We start from the raw sequence: 22,751 nt of genomic DNA on the forward strand, positions 1-22,751 counted from the left end.
AAAGAAATTATTTCTCTTAAAAGTTCTTGTTTATTGTCCAAGTTTAATTTTCTGTCTTACAAATTCTAATATTTTCATTTGTAAAGTTCTATTACCTAAGACTGTCACAGTCTCAGAAAAGAAAATCGAAACATTTCGATCGTCATTCGACAGAGTGTCCCCCGTGAAACGGCTCTCGGAAGTTCGAACGAGGAACGGATCAAACGATCGAACAAAAAAGAAATCAGAAAAAAAGTAGAGAAAAAAAACTCGAAAGAAATAAAGGAACAAAAAAAAAAAGGACAGAAGAAAGAACAACACGAGAGTAAATGAATAAAGAAAATTAAAGAGCGAATAGATGGATATAAATGGAAAACGATATGTACCGATAGAAAAAAAAACCACGTAGCCTGTAGCCCCCCCGGGCCATAGTCAGCCCAGTCTTGCGAATGCTAGAGAAAATAGTTGCGCGAGGCTCGTTCCGTGGACCGGTTGCTCGCGGCCAAACACGGCCTCATTCTGCCCCGGGCCATCAGCAATGGTCGGTACTCAGGTGGTTCGCGTAGGACATTGGATTAGGGGACACGGAGGATTCGATGATCTTGCTTGTTTGCAGCGTATGGGGTACGTTTTTGGTGCTCTTGATCCTAGGACAAAGAACGTTCACCTTGTAGGCCCACGGGGGTCTTTTGCTTTCGAGGGTCTTGAAGGCCAACGACGGGACCACGTCGTGATCCAGAGGCGCTGGGGACTTGCTGGTCTTCCAGGCCTGATAATACGGATCCTCTTTGCTAGGGACTCGATCCTGTCGGGTCAGAGGATTACCACCAGCCTGGTACTCGCCACCGTTCTGATCCGGCACCCTTTGGTTCGTGCTTCCGTTCTCCGAGTCGTGTAACCTGCGCCAGGATTGCTCGCAGACTGGCGAATACTCAGGCGAGGTCAGGCCGCTCGAGTAGTTCGAACAGTAGCTTTCGTCGTAGTTGAACGTGTTGTTCTTCAATGGCAGACTCAGGTATTCCCTCCTGGCTGGCGACTCCGTTTTCTCCGTGGCCTCCGGCAAGATCGAGTCGTCGTTCAGCAGCTTGAACAATCGCGAATGCGTCTGGGTTCGCTGATACTTTCTGATGTTCTTCGAGGAGGTGCACTCGGAGTCTGTGTCCACCTCGGATATCATTCGACTCATGTCGGATGTGACGCCGCTGTCCTCGTCGTCGGTCTCCTCGCGGGAGTTCTGCACGCTTAGAAGGTGCTTCGGTTCCTTCGTAGATTTATCCTCCTCTTCGATCTTTCGTGGAGGGTCATTGCTCACCTGCAACGTCTCTGTTTGATCTATTTTCATAGGTGTGATCTGGTAATTGTCAGGGTGTTTCATGTCCTCGTTCCAGTTGCACTCGGACACTACGACTTCCGGCTTCAGGATGTTCTTGTTGATGTCGCATATGTCTGGGGTAGCTTCTATGATCTTCGAGTTCGTTTCTCTTTCTGTGATCACTGTTTCTCTGCTGATGGTCGAACTGTCCTCGTTCGACGTTACTGTGCTGGTGCTCATCGAACAGTCCTCTTGCTGCTTATCTAATCTACATTCCTCCTTTCTCGGTGGCTTCCTTTTGATCGTGAATTCCGTTTCGATGCTCTCCTCGCAGTTCATTCTGTTCATCCTGGTTGGGATCTTCCTTAACGTGAAGTTCACGTGTGGTACCACTGGATCCTCGATCCTGTCCATCTTGCTTTCCACGGTCTCCTCTTTCGTCCTCTCAGCCACGTGACCGTTTGTTCTACTTTTGTTCTCGGACGTTTCTTTCTTGAAGGTGAAGTCCACGCTGGTGTCATTGTTCACCAGAAAGTTCACCGAAACGTCATTCGGCTTCTCTTGGCTCCTGTTCTCTTGGCTCTTCTGGCCTCTCCCGTCATCCTTGCTATATACCCTTTCTGGTTTGATGGTGCTGTCGCCAACGATCACCGTGGTCACATCCTCGTTGTTCTCCGACACGGAGAACTTGATTCTCAGCGGTAAACTGACGCTGACAGTAGTGTTGTCCGTTTCATCAGGAGGATCGTCCGTTGCCTCGAAAGGCGTTTCGTTCCAATCGCACACGTTCTTCGGTTCTCGCGGTCTTGGATTCTCCGAGTCGTTTTGCTCTATATCCTCATAGATGACGCTTAACTGATGGGGGAACGTGGGGTCCAATTTATCGCATTCGATATGCTGTTCACCATTTATCTCAGGCTTCTTCTCCGACGACGAAACCGAGGACACTTTCCTCTGGCTATTCCTGTCGTTATCCTTCTCGAACTTCCCATGAGGATTCAAGCCAGTCGAGTAGGCCAGATAGGAGTCAGAATCCTCGCTGTCCGAGGACGTGTCGTCTGAATTATCATCACAGCAGCTCTTCGACGACTCGATGACGGACTCGTTGTCGTCGGTTTCCGACTCTGAATCGGTTGAATCGTTCGAGTCGCTGGTGTCTATGTAAGTATAGTTGGGAACTGCGACGTTCAAGCTATCGTTTGCGCACTTCGTGCCCACCAACTGGTCAGAAACATTCTCCACGATCTCTGAGGTCACGATCACCTCTGGAATCTCTTCTTCGTCCGTTATGTTCATGGCGGTGGTGCAGTCGCTGTCTTTGCTGTTGCTGCTCGCGGTCCTGGACACGCTGTTATTCTCTCTGTCCCATTGGGCGAGACCGTTCTGATCGATACCGTTCGAGATGTTAGCCTCGTTGCTCTTGTTATCCTGGTTACTCGACGGTGATTCGGGGTTGGCTGTCGCGAAGCTACCGCCCGTTTGTCCCCAGCTGTGACCGCGATTACCAGCTTGCGGAGGAACGGGGATCACGTACGGCGGTGGATACGGACAAGCATTTTTGTCTACACTCGTTGGATCGTACCGTGGGGAACCTGGGTAATTTTGATTGTAAATTGGAAAGTATATGTAGGCGGTGTTGTCAGGATGGTAGGAGTAGGCGTCGCTCGCGACGCCGGGATAAGGGAGGGGATAGTAGCCCCACCAACCACCCTCGGGACTCCAGAATGGAGGCGGACAGGGGGGATGGAAGACACCCTGCTGATTGCCCGGAACGTTATTCTCGGTTTGGCAGGTGTAATCTGCTTGACGATTTTCTTGCGTGGCTACAACAAACAGCACAATGCATTCAGACAACAAGTTCAACTGGTCCGATCTTGGGGTTGTGGTGTGGGCTTGCGTTTCTTCCATCTTCTAGCCCTCCCCGTTACCCCCCTCCCCTTCCCTACGATCCCTTTTGGTCAGCTTTGTAGGGTTCGGTTCCGAATTGCGGACTCAATGGAAGCTCGCACGGTAGACATTCGCTACGTGATTTAATCTCAGGTGCTAGGGGATAGAGCGGTGTGGACATACGGATAAAAATGTAGCTTCTTTACTATTTTGGTAGGTTGTTGCTCTCTGTAACCTAAATGAGGAACTAAACGTCTGTCGTCGGTGTCCTTTACAGCGTAAACTGGAGGTTCTGTGCCCGTGTTAATTAAGTGAACAAGTTAGTTTTTTTTTCCAAAATTCCAGTTTCTGTAGACTAATCGGGGTATCTTAGGTAGAAATATATTCTCGATTCGATTTGTCGCGATTATAGTAACGAGTCTCTCAATCCTGCTGTTCTCCTCGGGTCTATATGACCCGAAATGAATACTATATTTCAATAGGTATTATATTTTTATATATTTGTTTTTAGTATCCAACGTACCTACTTCAATTTTCTGTCTGCTTCTTATGTATTTCCCATTTATAAAGAACAAATAGTTTCAATGTTTGAAATAATTTTATTCGAAGGGACACAAAGTAAAGAATAATTAAGGGGAACAGCAGGGTTTAATTGTCAGTGTTTGGGGAAGGGAAATGGGAACACGAGGTAAATGTCTAACGTGAACGAGCTTCCGATAGTTAGGAACCCGATAGACAAGCGAGGTGTACACGGGACTGGAGCATCTGACGGCGAGGATAAGCGACGTGTAATCGGACGGTTACGAGAAAAGAAAACGTGTGTGATCCTGTGTTCAAAGGAAACCTTCGAAAATTTCGTCAACGCAAACACCAGCTCGTCGATGATCCCCGACGGGAAGATACTCGGCTCGAAGCGACGGTTAACGTTCGTGAAGGAAAACATGCTCGTAATATTCTGGACGGAATTCTCTTGTCGAGGTGCTACATTTCGTCTTCGTTAACGATACAATGACGGTGTATACGAAGGTAATGGCCGTTTCTTTATTAGACGTCGAGTTAATTGAACTACTTTTCTTAATTTTAAATAAATTTTTCTCGCTGGTTGGACGAAAGCTAGACCCGACGATCGTAGAGTGGTTGATCCTTTAAAAAATTATTTTTCTGTACCATGGTCTCGATAAACACGTAAATAAACAATTCATCACTTTTTACAAAATAGGGACCTCTGTTTTTGTATTTATTTTCACGGTTGTTCTTAGTTTCAAATTTTTTTATTCCACTGTGTATGTATTTTTGTATCTTTTTTTCGTTTCTAAACTTTCAAAGGTTGCAAAGATACGAATCACGGAACGCAATGAAGAAAACAGTGATTTTGACTCGAACAGTGAGGTGTTCACTGTAATTAATTGGCCATTACTTTCGGATACACTTATATACACGACTCGATCTATCTTAGAGAAATATTGCTTCAGGGATGTAATATCGAATGATTGGAAGAAAATTTCAGTTGAAATCTCAAAAGAAACCGAAAGTTTCAAGACTGCAAAATGTCAATCGAATGAATTTAGAACGGTCAGATCGTTCGGAAATATTTCATTAAGATAGACACGAGGTTTCCGGCCACGACGGCTCTGTCCTCTGTATCAGGGTCCAAAATATTCGTATCCAGATACATGCAAGTGATGCACTTGTCATTATAGAAATATTAAATCCCAGCGACAGTGAACACGTGAAATCAATTAATATAACATGCAACATTCCCGTTAAGTACCCAGTCCATTCGTAGCTTCCGCCGTATTAATTTCGATTACGGAGACTAGCATCGTCTACGACGATTGGCCTGCATTCAGTCGGCCGTACGACGATCGACTTGACATAACTACGGTATTACTGGATCGACGCAAATTAGATCAATGATTCACTCTCTGCTATACAGTGTGGAGCTTGAACACAGTTCGATTAACCGAGGCTTAGAATCAGCTGTCACGACAACCACAACTTCAGGTTCAATGTTACAGCTCGGGACAGTTGTCGCACAGAAAATGGACGATCTTCTTGATACGCATATTTAATTATGCTCTCGTGAACGAAAATTATTACAGGTCGTTTTTTTTTTATTTTACATGACAACTCTACTTATTTTAGAATTAAATGTCTACTGTTTTTGTTGTATTTTTTTTGTTGTTTTTGTGAACTGAACTATCTATGCAACGATAATTGAAGTGACGTGAAGTAGATGAAGAAGTAGACATAGAAAGAATAGAAAAAAGTAGAATTTTAAAGAAGTTTGCAAAATTGTGAAAGTCCATGTACATTTTAATACAGACATGAAACATTGAGAAAATATCGTCCATTTCAGGGGCAACCGTCCGACCCAATTACGTCGATAGGGTAACATCAACAATTTATACACACGAAATTGCACATTTTAGTGATTTCTGCCCTCGTTCACCCGTTAATACGGGTTTTCCAATAGAATCAATCGGTTCTCCGAAAGGGGGGTGGAAGGAATAAGGTAGCGCGAAGGTGTTCGAACCCGATAATCACCCCCCAAAATTTTCTTTTCGCCCGGGAATCGACCTGAACGCCAAGGAATTTTCGTTTTATTCCTGTGAACACAGGATTCCGGGAATAGTTCCAGCGACGGCACGCAATCACGATGTTACATCGGTTTCGTTGTTGTTGTTTTTTTTTTTTTTTGGTAATTAATCGTTCATTAGAGGTGGTGTGAGACGCTTTGTCACTGAACATCAATGGTAGAAAAGAAAAATATGGTCAATAGAAGCTTCTTGCGATTAATCCGATGGTCGAGTAGCGGTGTTTTTGGTATATTCTGCGGTGAATTATGACGTGTGTATATACAAGGTGTCTCAGAATAGTTTCGACTCCCGGGAGTGAGGGGTTCCTGGGATTATTTGGAACAACTTTTTCCTTAGCGAAAATATTATCCAAGGCTTTGTTAACGAGATATTAACGAAAAACCCCGACCAATTAGAGCGTGAGTCTGCTGGCTCGGGGTTTTTCGTTAATATCTCGTTAACAAAGCCTCGGATAACATTTTCGCTAAGGAAAAAATTGTTCCAAATCATCCCAAGAATCCCTCATTTTTGGGAGTCGAAGGTATTTTGGGACACCCTGTATACGCCCGTGTGGTCGCAATATATTGAGGTGACACACGATGTCGATGGCGGTCTGTTCGATGTACATATGCACTCACCGACGCTTTCAGGCGCTGTCATCGCTTGCAGTATCCTGAAGGACCTCGAGGGAATCGCGCTGCCCATGTATTTCTTTGGTTCCTGGACCTGTTGCTCGCTCGGCGGCAGGTTCGCTTGTGTTTCCTCTGGAAAAGACCGCGAGTCGAAATGAAACGTATTTAGGGAAGTGGTGAAAATACAATTGTTAAATCTATTACCTACGATTTTACTTACCGAAAGACTTTGAATTCCTGTTCTGTCTCTTGTTAATGGCGCTTTGTTGTCGTGGCGCTGTAACATATACGCGTTAACACATAATATTTATACAGTGGTTTGATATTTTCATAAATTAAATTGGTATAAGTTTCTAACCGAGACCTAATCCAGACCTTAAGTATTCATTTACATGAGAGTTGGTTCACAGGAACACTTCGTAGACCAACAATAAGGACAAAGTCCTTTAAAATTTCACACGTAAACATTGTAGAAATATAAGAAACTCACTCGTAGTCGCAACAGGGATGTCACCAGACTCGGTCATCGTTTGCAAATAGCGAAAGGCTCGAGACGGTATCGCGGAGCCGCGGTATCTCGGATCCTCCTCGTAATGGAGGGTGTTCTCATTGTCAACTGTAAAATCAAAGAAACTAATTAGAACCAGAAAGAAAAATTAGTCCAGAAACATTTTCCCCAGAACGCAATCGTACCTTGTTCCTTGAATTTATTCATCAAGATCCTGTCGTCATCTAGCAATTGAAGTTTGCGTATCTGATCTGGGTCGACGTCGTTCGTTGAGTCCGTGTCGGTGATTTTTTGAAGGACACGGAACGATCTGGATTGAACTGGCCCAGAGTCCGCCTGCACAACCGGAGTTGGTCCACGTTGCGGTATCCTGTTGGCAATCAAATCACAATCACCTTCTTTGATATCTCTGATAAGAATAAAAGACTGTATTACACTGCTAAAAAAAATTAGGGGATCGCTGATGTGAGTGCTTCTATTGCACCCACCGAGCAGAAGAACCAAACAGGTGCTATAGGTTTGCTAAGTACAACATTAACACCATTAACACATTATCTACCGATTGCTATTTAGTAGCATCAGTAGATCCAACGATCAACAGTTAAGAAACTATTATTAAACAGTTCATAGTAGCAAATTATATTTATGGAAAATAGCAAAAAACCTGACAGAATAACGTAACAATTGCTTCTGCACCCCTGATCTAAGTGTAATATTAATAAGGACTGAAATTTAAGAGCTTATTAATAGCAGTTGTATAAGAAATCTTTTCGGAGATTATACGTCGTCTCGACGAACAGAGTGACTGCAACAGATGATTCTCTAACTCTTTTGATCAGTGTTTGACAATTAGAGAAGCTTATAACTGATTTGGCAAGAGTGTCAGTTCAGGTGGTTCGTATTTCGACGAAACAAGTTACAATCGTTCAAATTCTATTGTCCAAAAACGACATTTATTACGCAACACCTGACTTACACTTTCACGGTCTGGTTCTCGGCGCCTTGCACGTTATTTCTGACCACCATGGTAGGCTGCGAGTACGAGGGATTCGATCCTGGTCCAGCAGCAGACTTCTTCTCGCTACCCTCGATCATGATTGGTATGATAAAACTGTTGCCACCTGACGATGGAGCTGGTTGAGGTGTCGGCTGCTTTTGCACCTGACTTTGCACCTGATTCTGAACCGCCTGCTGCCCCCATCGCTGCTGATGGTGGGGGCTCGGTTGCTTAAACTGATGGTGACCTTGTTCGCGTTTCACGTCGAACACGGACGGTCTGTCCTCGATCTACGGAGAATACGAAATTGAAAAATCCACTCGACGATGGAGGTTGTTAATTTCAAGGGAAGTTCGTTTAGTTTAAGTGACGACCTAAGGGGTGCAGTTCTTATTAAAAATCTAAGTATTGATAAAAACGTTTCTGACAAGTGTTGAAGGCAAATGGAGATGTTGGCCCAAGGTGCATCAATTCCACGAGTAGGTAAATACAATAAATAATGATTGTTCGAACTCTCCTGGGCACTGATTGTTCAGACGTCATCCCCACCACTGGGGATCCCCTGTGGAACCAGTCAAGCGTCCAGTGGAGGGTATGATATTTGAACACTCCGTGCCGAGGAGCCTAGAAACACTCATCGATGATTTACTATAGTTTTAAATCAGACATACAACATAGCAATCGAGCAAATATAGCACTAATAACAGATAAAGGAACTCACGCGGATCGGTATCACGCGTTCTTGCGTCTGTGGGCTAGCTTGCTGGGACACCGGCGGACTGGAGTATGGGCGTTTCTGTTGCTGTTGATTCATCTGTAGAGGCTGTTGGTTCTGGTATTGCTGGGGCTGCTGGGGCTTCTGCTGAGCTGGTTGCCACTGAGGCGGTTGCTGCATTTGCTGAAATTCAGGCAATTCCTCTTGCGGCTTGTTCTTGTTCTGGAGCCAGGGTGTCGGCGCTTTGGCTAGGGTAACTTGTGTCGGTGTGCTGGGACTCTCTGGGCTACCTGGTTGAACGGATGTCATCACCAATGGCGCCATTTTGGTCTCCACTTTTGTTACTGGCTTCACTGATTCCGGTTGCTTCTCTGGAACTGCAATTTGTTGAAGATCTTTACACTTTTGTTTGTTTTTTTTATTAGGATGTAGAAGATATAAGTACGGTGTTTTTTTTATGCAACAGTAGCGAACTGAGCGAAAATGGCGCTACCAGCAGGCATCGTAGTCTCCACAGTTAAAATTGTGTTACGGATACTGCTGACGTTGTGCTTGTAATTTTGTGACGGAATGTTGACGACGGTAACGGTAATCGATTCCACAGTCAGCACAATACGATAGCATTCTGCGATGAAGAATTAACGAACTGAATAAGCAACTAGTGGAAAGAATGCCCAGAACCCTCGTTATGTGACTATTGACCTCCTTATCGTGATTACAATATGTCTCCAAAGTCTGATCACTTGTTTTAGAAACATTCTGTATGTCGTAACCTCTATCATAATTCAATTAAACAGCACATTTTTTATCTCTCTGCCACTAACAATAGAGATCCACACGGTTTCATGAATATTCGTAATTATTTCCGACACTCAGTATAAATTAGTATTTTCATATTTCGGTTTCTATAAGGGTTACGAAGGTACAACCGAAAATACCGGTATCATACCGGTATTTTACGTTTCGATAGAAGTCCCTGCTCGAAAGTACGTGTGAAAGGGACGTGCCTCGCGTGGCAATATGTTCAGTGGCAATATAGTAAGAGTCTACTGTATCTCATAGAACCCAATTATCTCGACTCCACTCACCGTTCGATGGGATCCTATTGGTAGGAGGTGTCGTGGGTGTTCTGTTAGCTGGCGGTGTCGGCGGTGTCCTGTTCGCGGGGGGTGGAACTGGAATATTGGTCGGGAATACAGGTATCGCCACCTGTGGCTGAACAAACAGATTCGCCGCAGCGTTCGACGGCGGTGTCGGTTTCGTCTCGAGCGCGGACTTCGGCGGACCCTCGATGCCTTCGTCGTTTGCGTTCTTCGCGACTCTACGCGCCATTCGGGGGCTTCGGATCTGCGAAAGGTCCAGCTTGCCACCCATTCCAGGCGTGTACGTGAAAGGCTTCTTGTCCTTCGTCAGCATCGCGTTCTGAATGGCCGCTGGCGGCTCGTAGACATCGTTCGGAACGAGCTGCGGCCTTCTTATCGTTGGCGTCTGGGTTCAAAGGAGAAATACCACCTTAGAGCGTGTTTAACGATGTTTTTTTTTTTTGTTACTGTACCATAGAAATTGTACACAATCCCATTTAATCGTATATAAAAGTTTAATTTGGTAGGCTATATTCAATCAGATTCATAGGAAAATAAAGTTAGGCTACTGTAGGAGACAAAACGTGTTGAAAAACTCGATTCCGTTTCAGAGTTAGAGAATCTTTTGTAAAATTACCATTGTTAATTTTTTTATGTCGTTTCTGAATAATGCACGGTATTTTGTATATATTCTTGATAAATTGATGTTGATATTGACATTGGTGAATGATGAGGGCAAGGTGAGGCTTCTGGGTAACTTTTACCAAGAGACGTAAATACAAGTAATAATAGTCGAAGCATATGTGTACATTCGTGTGAACTTATTCTCCATTCTTCAATCTACTACTACACCACATACTAACATTTATAGAGGAGTACGATAATTTTATTAAAAAATTCCTTTGTTTCTTTCAACAATTAAATTATACTGACACTTTCAGGATTTACATAAACATTCCACCATCCACAACTATTTTACTAGAGAATTTCCTTTGCTTCTCGCAACAATGAAATAATACTCGAACTTTTAACATTTCCATAAACATTCCAGCGTCACCCACCACCCAGAATTAACATTCGAAAGCACTTCTCTTTTCAATAATTCCGAACCAACCCGACTGGAAGCTTCTAACAGAAACTAAACTCATCGTGCCAGTCGTCATTCACCAAGCTACCACACACAGGTGTGAACCACAATTCGAATTACGCATGTATTATCAACCAAGGCACTCAGCCAACATGTTTAATTGCATGCAAAACAATTTCACCGACACTCGTTGCTCCTTATCTCTCAAGGTCTCGCAGCCGAATCCAATAAAGAAAATTAGATTTTTACTTCGTCGAGCGATAAAATCCGCGGGAATTTCACGCAACCGTTTATAAATAATTACTAAGTGATGCACAGAGAAAATTTAAAGGAATTTCACGTTCTTTCGATCTCTCACCATGTTGAATTTCCACTTTAAACGAGGGACAAAGGCGAACCGTGTAACTTTTTTTCCCTTTCTTTTCTTTTCTGTTTACTCGCGTCTCACGGCGAATACAACGGTGTGTTCAGTCGCGGACTGGTCATGAAGGTAAACTGACACGAGGTGCCTTACCTCTACGGTGTTGATCCTCATCGCCGGTACCTGGCCCGGCACTGGAGGCGGCGGCGGTGGAGGTGGCGCGGGACAAAGTCCTGGAACAATTAGCGATTTAGCGGAATGCTAACGAGGTGGCGCAGGTATCTGCGGATCGCCTGCGCATCGTTCTTCGTGGCTCGGCGAATAAGTTGTCGATCGGCAGAAATCGGTGGAGAAAAGGGGCCAGAAATTCGATAACTTTTGTTCGTGTTAACCCATTAAGTCCCAAGCAGTGAAATAAGGTGATTTTTAATAGTGAAAAAAATATTCAGCAAATCTTTGAAATCCTTTTTCATAACTGCAACACGAAAAGCAGAATTCACTAATGTAAATTCAATGAAAAAAAAATTACGAGTGAAATGTTGCGTTAACGCAATCTTGGGTCTTAATGGGTTAATTCATTGTACCGACCCGAGCAATTTGTATTGTATCAGGTGTATCAATAAGTAATTCGCTTTATTTTTCAATTACGATGTGGTCCATTTTAAATTAAAATTATCTTTCCGTGATTTTATTGAATGAGAATGGTGTAGAATTTTGGAAAATTATTAAGAAATAGTTGGATCGCTGTAACTGGTACATCTGATCTGGTGTATTGAATATTGTTTGCTACTGTTCGGTAAGTTTAAGTAATTATTCATAGATGGATGTGGAGGTACGTACCTGTCACTGGACCGTCCGAATTCCTGCAACAAGAAACACAATCGGTTACTTAGGTTGTACTGAATCAGATAAGCATGAGATGCATTTCTTTCGTTAGCCTTCGCATTTTGTTTGTTAACCTTCATTAAGATAGAATGGAGAAGAGTCTTAGATGCTCTAACAGTACAGAATAGCTGAACTTAATAATTCTAAAATATTATACTTCTTTTAATTTAATTTATTTATCTAGTCAAATAGTAACTTAAAATTTTTTTTATTATGTATTATGTATATATTATTATATTGTTCATTATGAAACAATAAAAGAACCTCAGAGACTCTTCTATCCGAATGGAGGTTAAGAAGTCGCGAAACGATTCCAGAGGATTCGGTCTAAACATGAATTCAAACGAAACGCATTCCTTGCTTATCTGTGGAACGCGAACGCGTTGAGTCACGATACTCATGATGCTTGGATCGGTGTATGTATGTACGTATGTATTTCAACGCGCCTACGCTCGCGAGAATGCGTGCTCAGGTATACCGTATGTTAATAAAAATGTGGGACATTATTGCACATTGCAATATGTACTGGGTTAGGTCTGGTAAAAATACGACGTGAAATAGCTTCAGAAGAAACGTTAAAATTATTGCACATTGCAATGTGTACTGGTCTAAAGAAGTCAATGTAATAAAGAAAGAAGTCATGAGGTACCTGCATTCGCGCAGTCACCGATATAAAGTTTATTTAATTTTCGAGTGGATCGGTCTCGAACGTGTGTACATATGTATACACTTCACTGTTGATTTACACGAGCTGATGGGTAGTAGCTACCGTGCGCACGCCGTGTCTAAACTGCTTTTGGAGTTATCAAGGAACGAGCCTCGAATGGTAACCTACATTGTCACGACCGCGAGTTATCTCCCGATGACTCGCTCCGTGCTTCATTACCTAATCCTTTTAAGGAAGTTCCCGGCCCCATCGGAAGGTTGCCTCGCTTAATTACCTCGAAAATCACCGGGTTGTAATCGGCCGTCGAACGATTCGGTAGCGTAAATCGTGTTACTACGTGTTGCCAATGAGTCCGGTGGAAAACATTCGGGGCCATTTTAGACGTTAAAAGACGTTAAGCGATGACATGACTTTTGGGTAATTGTCTATATAGTATTTTATATTCTTACGTATATTTACAGGTTGCACGTATTTTGCAACGTTTTTGCGATTTTGTATTAGCGAACGCACTGACTTATTGAGTATATATACTTAACATTCGAACTACCAAACCCGTCAGAATGATCGATTTCAGACTTTTTATTTTACAATTACTGAAGTCGTAAAGGTGATTTTCAATCGTGAGGGTTGAAAATGGTCACTGAATTATTTTTGGAACGAGAATTTCGATAAATTAACCGGTCTCTTCGAATTAGCATTTACATATTAGAAACGTCAGAGGATATCATGATCAATTCTGCACGTCAAAACATTGGACGGAGTTCAAGACGGTGCCCATCTTTTTTAGTTTTATTTTCGAAATGAGCTGTCTTAGGCGTCTATTGTTGGTGGAGGAGAATGACACGAGCCTATTGGAGGCACTGGGTGGTCCAGAAGCGATTGCCATCTAAATGTCTCCGAAACGGATCGAGTGGGAGTGCCATTTTCATAAAGTGAATCTTATACCGTAAAAAAACGACGTATATTTTAATACAGAATAGTAAAGGTGACCTTCAAATCTCCGTTTATGAAGAATCTTTCTTCTAGATTTAGAAACTTCAAGATACTTAAAAATATTGAAGTAATACTTAATGAAAGCTGTTGAAATGTGACCTAAATGTTTGGCGATTTATCACTTCGGATTAATACGTCAGGGCCATTTTTTAATAGTTTCATGTTTCTAGACTACTATATCTTCATCTGAATAAATAATGACAAATTTAGAACATTATCTACTACTTTAATAATAGAAAATAAGGGGAAAAAGTGATATACATTTGTCCATTTCTTAAACCAAACGAAGTGGGGGACATTTCTCAAGATTTCAATTTAAAAAAGTTTTGTTTATCTCCATGAGTAAATTATTCGTTAGACCAATGACTGAAACTAAAACATCAATTTGAATGATCCATAAGACATAATGTCATGTTTGATGATTTCTTACTCTGGACCACTATGTCTTGGGCCATATTTTACTAGTCTGACTTTCCTAGATCACTATACTTTTATTTGAACAACTCATAGCAAACTTCAACATTTTAAACAAGTGAATTTTCGCAGATGTTCGTTGTCGGTTTTTTTTCAATGGTTCACGATTCGTCCATGACACGAAAAGTGGTCGTGCGTGATTTCGTTGATGAAACGCCGTTTAGTTACGATTGTGATGATCCGCTATTTAAAGAGGCGATATTTTTACAACAGTTTCAAGGAGCAGCCAGCTACTATCTGCTTAATAATGATAGACCCCTATTTTTACTGCGTTCGCCTTTTACGACTGTTCGGTGATTGAACTTTTTAAAAACAGTTCGAGCCGCTTTGAAATGTAAGACAAGGGATGATGATCGATTTAGTATTTCTTGGAGACCGAAAAAGTACCATTTTATGCCCTGTACTATAATTAACCTGTGGAATTATAGACTGTTAAATTCGACTGGATCAATCGTGAATGATAAAAAGATGTCATACAATTCGGATATTGTGTTTTTTTGTCGATGGGTCATCGATGATCCAACAATGGGAATGTGAGGCTTAATTAATAAAAATTTGAAGAAACGTTGTCAAAACTCACGAATTTTGAGAACACAATTTTACTGGACACCCATAGATGTTGAAGAATTTTTAATTATTTCTCGTACCATGTGACCAATTTTCTATTGGAAGCTATTTATTTTATTTCTATGTTTTTCCTTTTTTATCCTAATTTCAGGATTTTCAAGATTATCTTTGAAATTTTCGACTCCTGTCTCCTTTTATTCATAATCATATGATATTTCTCTACTCTTCCAAAAGACAACATGCGCATTTCAGTAAACTTTTAATCAAGATTAAAAAGATCAAGTCGAACGTCAAGTCAATTTTAATATCGATTTCAACGAAGTATCAAGTTTCACTGATTTAACGAAGTTTCTTGGAACCAGTATTAAGTCAAACACGCGGATATCCATCGTGAAACGAGCGAAACGGATGGTAGACTTCTGGTCTGCGCGAAAATCCGTCGTTTATAATAATAGAATACTGAAGAACGCGTAACAGGGCCGCTTTTATTTTCGCGCCATGATCACGGCACGTGCCGTTTTATGTGAACGGCCGGGACTGTTTCGCTCGCGGAAGCTTCGCGAATTTTTCTGGTAATCGGACGCTCTGCCTCATTTTCGCATACATCGGTGTGTTCCTGACGTTTATTCTTAATTATTTCTCATTCAGATATCCAGGGACGTGTTAATGTTCGATCGTAGAAACATCGGTTCTCCACTAATTTTACCATCGAAAAAAGGACCAGTATCCACTTGATTTTATTTTGAGTAAAATATGACAGTGTATATTGCAGAAAATTTTCATATTGTTTTAAATGACAATAACTTGGAACTTTTATCTGTTTTCTAATATTTAAGTACTAAAATGAATTCTGCAATAAACAATATATCCGTATCAATTCAAATATCGTAATATGCGAAATATGGACCCTGATCCTTTTTCCCCTGTAGGTACTCTTCAATGTCAGTGAACGGTCCTATTATTTTAGTCTGTAACTTCTCTAGTTTATTGAGTTAAAAATAAAACAAACAATATTATTACATTTGAAGAAAGTTTCTATTTGGCGTAAAATATTCGGCAAACAATGCCTGAAATCGACAGTCTGAAAACCATCAATCCGAAGCAATATGGCGACTAGAATGACATAACTTTGAACGATATCTCCTCTGATTCTCGCATAAAAGAAGATTAATGGGTTCCCAATTGATACTTGCTGTCAGGCGGGGATTTGCTGATCGGTTTTAATCTAACAAATGGTTAATCGTTTTAATTTAACAAAGTATCTGTTGTAAGAGACGACGCTATGTAGTTCTCCAGGTAGGATAGGGCGTGGATTCCCGGCAGAAGTCGAACTTTCTCGGAAAAGCTCGGTCACGGCGAATCGATGGCGCGATGTCGCGATGCTCGGAACCCAGCCAACGCAGGCTGGTCGGCTTGTACAAGTGTATTTAGGTAGATACGCGAGGCGGAGTTAAATTTAGAGCGGGCCGACCTGCGCGTTACCGTGCCGCACAAAATGCTTCCGATTATTTTATTTTTGGGGGGCTTCGACGGTCGCGCCGCGGTTTTTCCGCGGTGGTGAAGACACCTGACGGTCGAATCAAGCGGCCGAATCGCGAATTACCGATCACGATCACAGCCAATGTCCACCTGATCGTTCTTTAAAACTTGGTGGTTGGTTATAGAGAAGGTACACAGATGTACAGGGTGGTTCAAATAGAGATCGGGTTCTAAGAGGACCCAGGAAGTGTCCAAGGTAGTCAATGATTTTTAAGGGACCAGAAGGATCCAAGGGAATGCAAGAGAACTGGAGGATGCCTGAAGGCTCCTAGAAGAATAGATGGATGTCTGGAGGTCCCTAGATTCTATCCCTTAGAAGGATTTCTAATGACTCCCAAAAGAATACAACACCCAAGGTGTACCTCCAATCTCTAAGGATTCTTAATGAAATCTAGAAAAATAGAAGCATCTTTGAAGGTCCTAAGAAAACCAAAGGTTTTCCAATAACTCATTTAAGGAAACATGACAGAACCCAAGGATCCCCAAGAGTTACCAAGCAAAGGGTTCCTCAGAATTCACAAGGAAACCCAAGAATTTCCAATGACTCCTGATTGACAGTGATTTGAAACGATCGAAGTGATTTGCAACAAGTTTTTCCTTAGAAAAAATGTTATCCGAGCTTCCGTTAACGAGATATTAACGAAAAACCTCGACCAATCGGAGCGGGAGTCTGCCAGCCGAGCTTCCGCGGTAGCGTTGGTTACGCGCTGCGATTGGTAGCCAACGCTACGGCGGAAGCTCGGCCGGCAGACTCGCGCTCCGATTGGTCGGGGTTTTTCGTTAATATCTCGTTAACGAAGCCTCGGATAACATTTTTGCTAAGGAAAAACTTGTTTCAAATCATCATAGGAACCCCTCATTTCCGGGAGTCGAAGCTATTTTGAGACACCCGGTATATATTTCGAGCTCCGCCCGACAGCCTCCGGCGTACAGTTGAACGTTGAACCGGTCGAGTTGAGTCGAAGATGCCCACGATAGACGCGCCGTTAAAAATACACCGCGTCGACCGGACCACCGGCGGCACGTGGCAATGAACAAATTTTACTTGTGCCCTCCTCTATCGATGGGTCATTCACACCTGCGAATTTCCCCCGATGACGAGGAGACGCGTGTCCCCTTCGTACGGCGCGTCACAGGACGGTTTCTCTAGTCGCCGCCACTGCCGCTCGGTTCACGCGGTGATCGTTAATAGCGAGGTTCCCGAGTACGTTCAAAATTGGACGATTCGTAGGCGTGGACCTAGAAACCCGTTGGTGTATTTCCATCCCGTCGATCGTGTTCGATCCCCGCGCGTTGTTTCGGGGAGGGAACGGGCTAGATCACATTGAGCCGTTTCGGAATCTAACAGAGACGTGAATGGTCTCTGTCTAGTCGATTCTTGGGTATCTCTTAGCCCTCTGGTACCAAGATGGAGTCTCAGAAACTCCGATGATTCTTTTTTTTTATTCTCTACACTTTTTTGTAGTTTCAGCTATTTAAGTTAAACGTAAGAAATTGGTACGAGCAAAATCTTGCTATTTTTTCGAATCACTTCACGTCACTCACACTCAATTTTATTCTCACTCTTCCCTGTCAAAGTCAGACAAGTGACCGTTTGGTAGAGCTTCTACTCCTCGTAGTTTAGTCGACCGCTTCAGAAACAATCTGTGTTTACGTAGGAAATTTCGAGCGTGGCTGACTAACGTCCAAAACATTGTTTTTTTTCGCAGCCACTGCCGAAAATCCGTGCTCCAATCGAGACGTCCAAGACTGGATCACGCGTGGGCGTGGATCTAGAGGAACCTGGCCAACCGGGATCATACGTACACACGAAGTTATTGTCGCCTTAAAGCCCGAGACAAAAGGTATTTACGACGATTCAATAGATCAACATCGTTTCCATACTGACGAAACAGAAATTTCATGAATTCTTCGTAATAAAATTATGCGCTCGATGCGAATGAACCTTCTATCGCATATAGCGCAGACCAAACCAAAGAAATTATAAGCAATAGCATCAGTTTACGTAGTTTCGCCAATGTAAAGGATTGTTATATTTAAAAAAGGAACTTTGTTGTTTGGAGAAACGCCAGTGACGTCATTCTGCCGCGATGCTGTTAAGATTTCACACAAAAATCTGTACACGCAAAAAAAACTCTTTAAGTGTGTATAATTTATCTATTCCTGATATAAGGAACGCACAAACTTATTGCAAAAACTTTATAAAAATACTATCGTATCATAAATAGAAATCTAGATATTTTTAATATACGACAAGAGATTACGAAGGATTAAGACATAATTCCCAATATACGAATCGTATAAAACGATCTACATAAATTATTGTAAAAACAGTAAACAGTATTGAGTAATAAGTTGGAATGTGAGTTGGGTTGTGAGCTTTGTATAGTTGAATTATTCACTGTTCGAGTATTTCCAATATGGCGTCACGAGTTAAGAGCCAAAGACTACATAGGCAGAAAGAACGAATAGAAGGTTGTGATCGACGATGTCGATGATCTTGCGCCTTGAATTTCGGGAGACGCTCCGGGGACAGGGGCAATCGAACGGTCTCGATGCATCGATTATTTCATCGAGCTGCCCGGTGAGATTACTCATCCGCGTGGATATAGAATCACGCCGTGGGTGGCGCCTATAAACAACGCCGCTCTCCTTACTTCGATGCATCGAGCTTAGAGAGTATCGTGCTTCCTTAAAAATAGCTATTTGCGTTTTCGTTTGTTTCGGATCCGTATAGAAGTTTATCTTTTGGGCTTTGAATTTGATTCCCTTTGCGTTTAAATTCCGGTTTGAGTGGTTAGTTCTTTTGTGGATTAAGTTTAAATTTAGGAAGTTCGAAAATTGGAAAATTCACTTGTTTGAAATTTTGAATATTTAAAGTTTTGAAAAGTTAATGCCCAGAAGGTTTAAAACTTTGAAAATTCGAAATATACAGAGTAAAAGACTGGCAGTGTATGTTATTCAGCTCTTAACCCTGGGAGAGATTCTTTCCGCTCTAGATTGACCTCACGCAATTCCGTGTTATTTTTAACTTATTTTCATTTCTGGGAGAGTGTTCTGTATGAATATCTCAATATCCTACAATTTTTATCGAAACTTACATTAACAGAAATCACTTCAATTTTCTCTCTTCACATATTCCAAATATAGAGCTCCAATAATCCATTATTGCCAAGTATTACTTAACCACATTTACTCTCTAACACCAAATTAAAAGTTTAATAAAACTAATTAATTTTCACATTTAAGAAAAGAACATAATAACCACTGTTTTCTATTTATCAAAATGCTATACCAAATCCTTTTGGATTTTCACGTATCTACATGCAAAAAAAAAACGATTCCAATTAAAAGCTGAATTTACCGCCTATATATGTAGATCTAGAGTTCAAGATAAACGATCAAAGGAGCACGCTACACTACTCGAACCTACGTCACACGAATATGAATGGTAGGATCTCAGCGGAGAAATCTCTCCGTTGGTCACTTCGATGAATCCTCCGCCGTGTTTTCTACATCGACAACGAAATATAGGTCGAGGAGCTGTTTCTTGGAATCGTTGCAAGGCCCATCATTAAACCTACCATATTCAATGTTCCCCCTGACCTCTTGTCCATACACATTTGTACAGTTTACTTAAATTATCCAAAAAAGCAGACAGAGGCTCAAAGAAACGATTCAGAAATTTCAGACTTTTTGCAGTATCTGGTAAGAGCTGGAGTAACAAGTCAAAAAGACAGCGTTAAAACGATATTCAAAACACGAAGAATATACAATGTCTCTATTGAGCAGAAATTGCAAGAATGACGTTTCGATATTTTCCTGACAAAAGTTGAATTCCCTATCGATAAAAGGAATGATATCACAGAAATAATTTTAAATTAGAATAAGGAAGTTAATAAAATAGGATATACATGATCAAAAAGTTCGATGTTGTTAGAAAAGGTTTCTAAGGACAAACAAGCGAGAAGGCTAGAGAGCACGTAATTTTCTCAGATAGCCAGTCACAAGAGAGAAGCTTCTCCTCGTGGACACCATGAGCGCGAAACGAAGCGTTCCCGACCTTTCTCAATCCCCTAACGTGCTCCAAAAACCAGCCGACTATTTCCGTAACAGCCTGGAAAACAGAGAAAATCGAGTGTGCAGATTACCTCGGTCGACGAAACCGTCGCGACCGTGTTACCACCAAACAGCTGTCGACTTCTTCAAACTATTCCCGTATGGCACAATGAGCCTCGCCGTCCAAAGACCCCGAAGACGCTCGCGCATAGGCCCGTTTTCGCGAGAGAAATCGTCAAACCACCATCGTAACAGAGAGAAAAAAATTCGCATTTCAATCGCAACAGGCCGAACGAAAAGATAATCCTCTTCGTTTGTAGGAATTAGGTGGCTGCAACGGTCACAGTGAGAACCAGTTCTACCTATCCTACCATTTCTGGCAGCCAAGAAACGTAAAGGATCGTCAGACTACCACGGGACAGAGATGGGCAAATTTGTTATCTAAATAAAAAATTTTAAATAACGAACAAAAGTTTAAAAAAGTACTTCGCCATTTTTAATAGCATAACCGTGAAAATTTCAATTTTTACAATAACATAATTCTTCTTCTCGAATGAGTAGACACTTGGCAACACAATTATTTCATTTCATTAACTGTTCAAAGGATAACGTTATCATATTCATGAATAAAATTGTGCCCAACTCTGCCACGGGGAGGCTATTACTTCTACTTTTAGCATCTTGTCAGTCACGTTAGTTGAAAATGATTGATGAATCTGTGTGTATTTGTGATTTAATACTTCTCTGGTAGAAATTGGGATAGCTTCGACTGCTAAATTGGGAACCAGATCTACCTGTTCTGCCGTTTCTGCTGGCCCAGGAAGACTCAAGATCTTTAGAATGTTTCGTGAATCTTTTGATTTTATTGTCGGACCTCTTTGGAGTGGTCAAGAAATATTTTTCTATTGAAGATTTAATCTTCGTTTCTTGCATGAATTAGCTTGGACTAAAGAGTGGGATCTTCATCTATCTTGTCTTTTTCAACTACATCAATATACGAGTCGTCGGGTTCTTTCAAGAGACTTTTTATCCCGTCAATGTTCATTAGTTATAGTTGTCCAGGGGATTTATCAAGCATCAATGATCAAGACGTAACCGTTCCTTCGTTCATGAGTAGACTACAGATTTTTATGCAAAATAACACTTTATAAAGTAATTCGTAATGGTAGGAAGAAAAATAAAAATTTTATAATTCCCTTAAGTATCTTATCACGTTAAGTATAAAACAGAAAATTTGTTATCTATAAACTATAAATGCATAAAATCCGCAGTCTAGTCATGAGTCAAGTAGCATGGACCACCAAAGTTACGCCTAGATGTCAGCTATATCTACTCCACCTTCTGTGGTATTCTAGAAACGCATTGAATAGCCAACCTCTACCACAAAACTTTCCGTTTCACTGAAGAATCCCAGCCAACATGTTCGATAGTGTCTAACATTTCCCTATTTGAACTTTAATCTTCGTCATTTTTCCCACATTATGTATCATTTAATCATAGAATATCCTCACTCACGATAACAAAATTTTAACAACTATGTTTCTATTAAAAAGTTATCTTCATTTCCCCCACAAATCGAGTAACCCAACTAGGGTCCAATTCCCCCTGTCCTATCGTATCTACTATTCTAAAAACACAAAGTCTCGTCAGCTTCTTTCATAACATATAATTTAACGGTAGCATTCCTTTAACGACGATAACCAAGATATTTCAATCATCCTATTCGAAAATTATCTTCATCTCCCCCACGAGTCGAGTAGCCAAACTAAAAGACCCCAGTCCCAGCAATCCTGCCATTTCTGGCAGCCAAAGAAACCATGACGAGTGGTCCAAATCTGCAGCTTTTTCATTAAATGTACACCGGTCACCTTTGCCCGAGAACGTTTCAAATGCGTCGTCGTAATAATTCGAAAAGGGTTAAGGAGGAAGAAAATTCATTCTTACCCGACGATCGTCGACGTGCTCATGTCGGATAATCTTTGGTATCCGTTGGACGATACGAAAGTCCGGTGTAAGCTCGCGCCGCCTCGTTGCCGCTTTCTTTCCACCAGGCCCGTGGATATGGAACCGGTTCTCCTCGCTTTTGGCCGTCGTTGTCCGCTGTCCCGCCTCGGTAGGTCCGTGCCGCGGTTCGAGGTGGTGGTAAGACGCCCGGATATGGAAAGGGACGAGCAGCACCGATGCCGACACTAGCGCGCGCCCGCTGCTACTGCGGCCCCAAGATCCCTTGGCTCGTGGATCACCGCTACCACAGCCGCCATTGCTCTTCTTCGTTGGCCGGACGCTGATGGCGCGTACGGACGAATTCGAGTTTCGACTTCGATACGGTTTAACGTAGAAACACGTTAATATCACGTCACGTGAAATCACACACTGTTACGTGGTGTCACGTGACGTGCGTAAAGTGTAAGCCAATGCGAATTCCATT

The 22,751-nt window shown here is 41.9% G+C and overlaps 1 protein-coding gene across 1 annotated transcript; it reads right to left on the minus strand.

The window, feature by feature from the left end:
- Positions 1 to 386: 386 nt before the first annotated feature.
- LOC107185349 lies at positions 387 to 22,521 on the minus strand. The gene is made up of 11 exons (XM_015573014.1): positions 22,268 to 22,521; positions 11,980 to 12,002; positions 11,293 to 11,372; positions 9,698 to 10,097; positions 8,616 to 8,986; positions 7,874 to 8,184; positions 7,083 to 7,267; positions 6,880 to 7,005; positions 6,610 to 6,666; positions 6,396 to 6,521; positions 387 to 3,114 (listed from the first exon to the last, which is right to left on the minus strand). Exons 1-11 carry the CDS (start codon positions 22,288 to 22,290, stop codon positions 512 to 514), a joined length of 4,305 nt encoding a protein of 1,434 aa, XP_015428500.1. The 5' UTR covers positions 22,291 to 22,521; the 3' UTR covers positions 387 to 511.
- Between the last annotated feature and the right edge of the window lie 230 nt (positions 22,522 to 22,751).

The sequence above is a fragment of the Dufourea novaeangliae genome, unplaced genomic scaffold (genome assembly GCF_001272555.1).
Source record: "Dufourea novaeangliae isolate 0120121106 unplaced genomic scaffold, ASM127255v1 scaffold60, whole genome shotgun sequence".
Lineage (NCBI taxonomy): Eukaryota > Metazoa > Arthropoda > Insecta > Hymenoptera > Halictidae > Dufourea > Dufourea novaeangliae.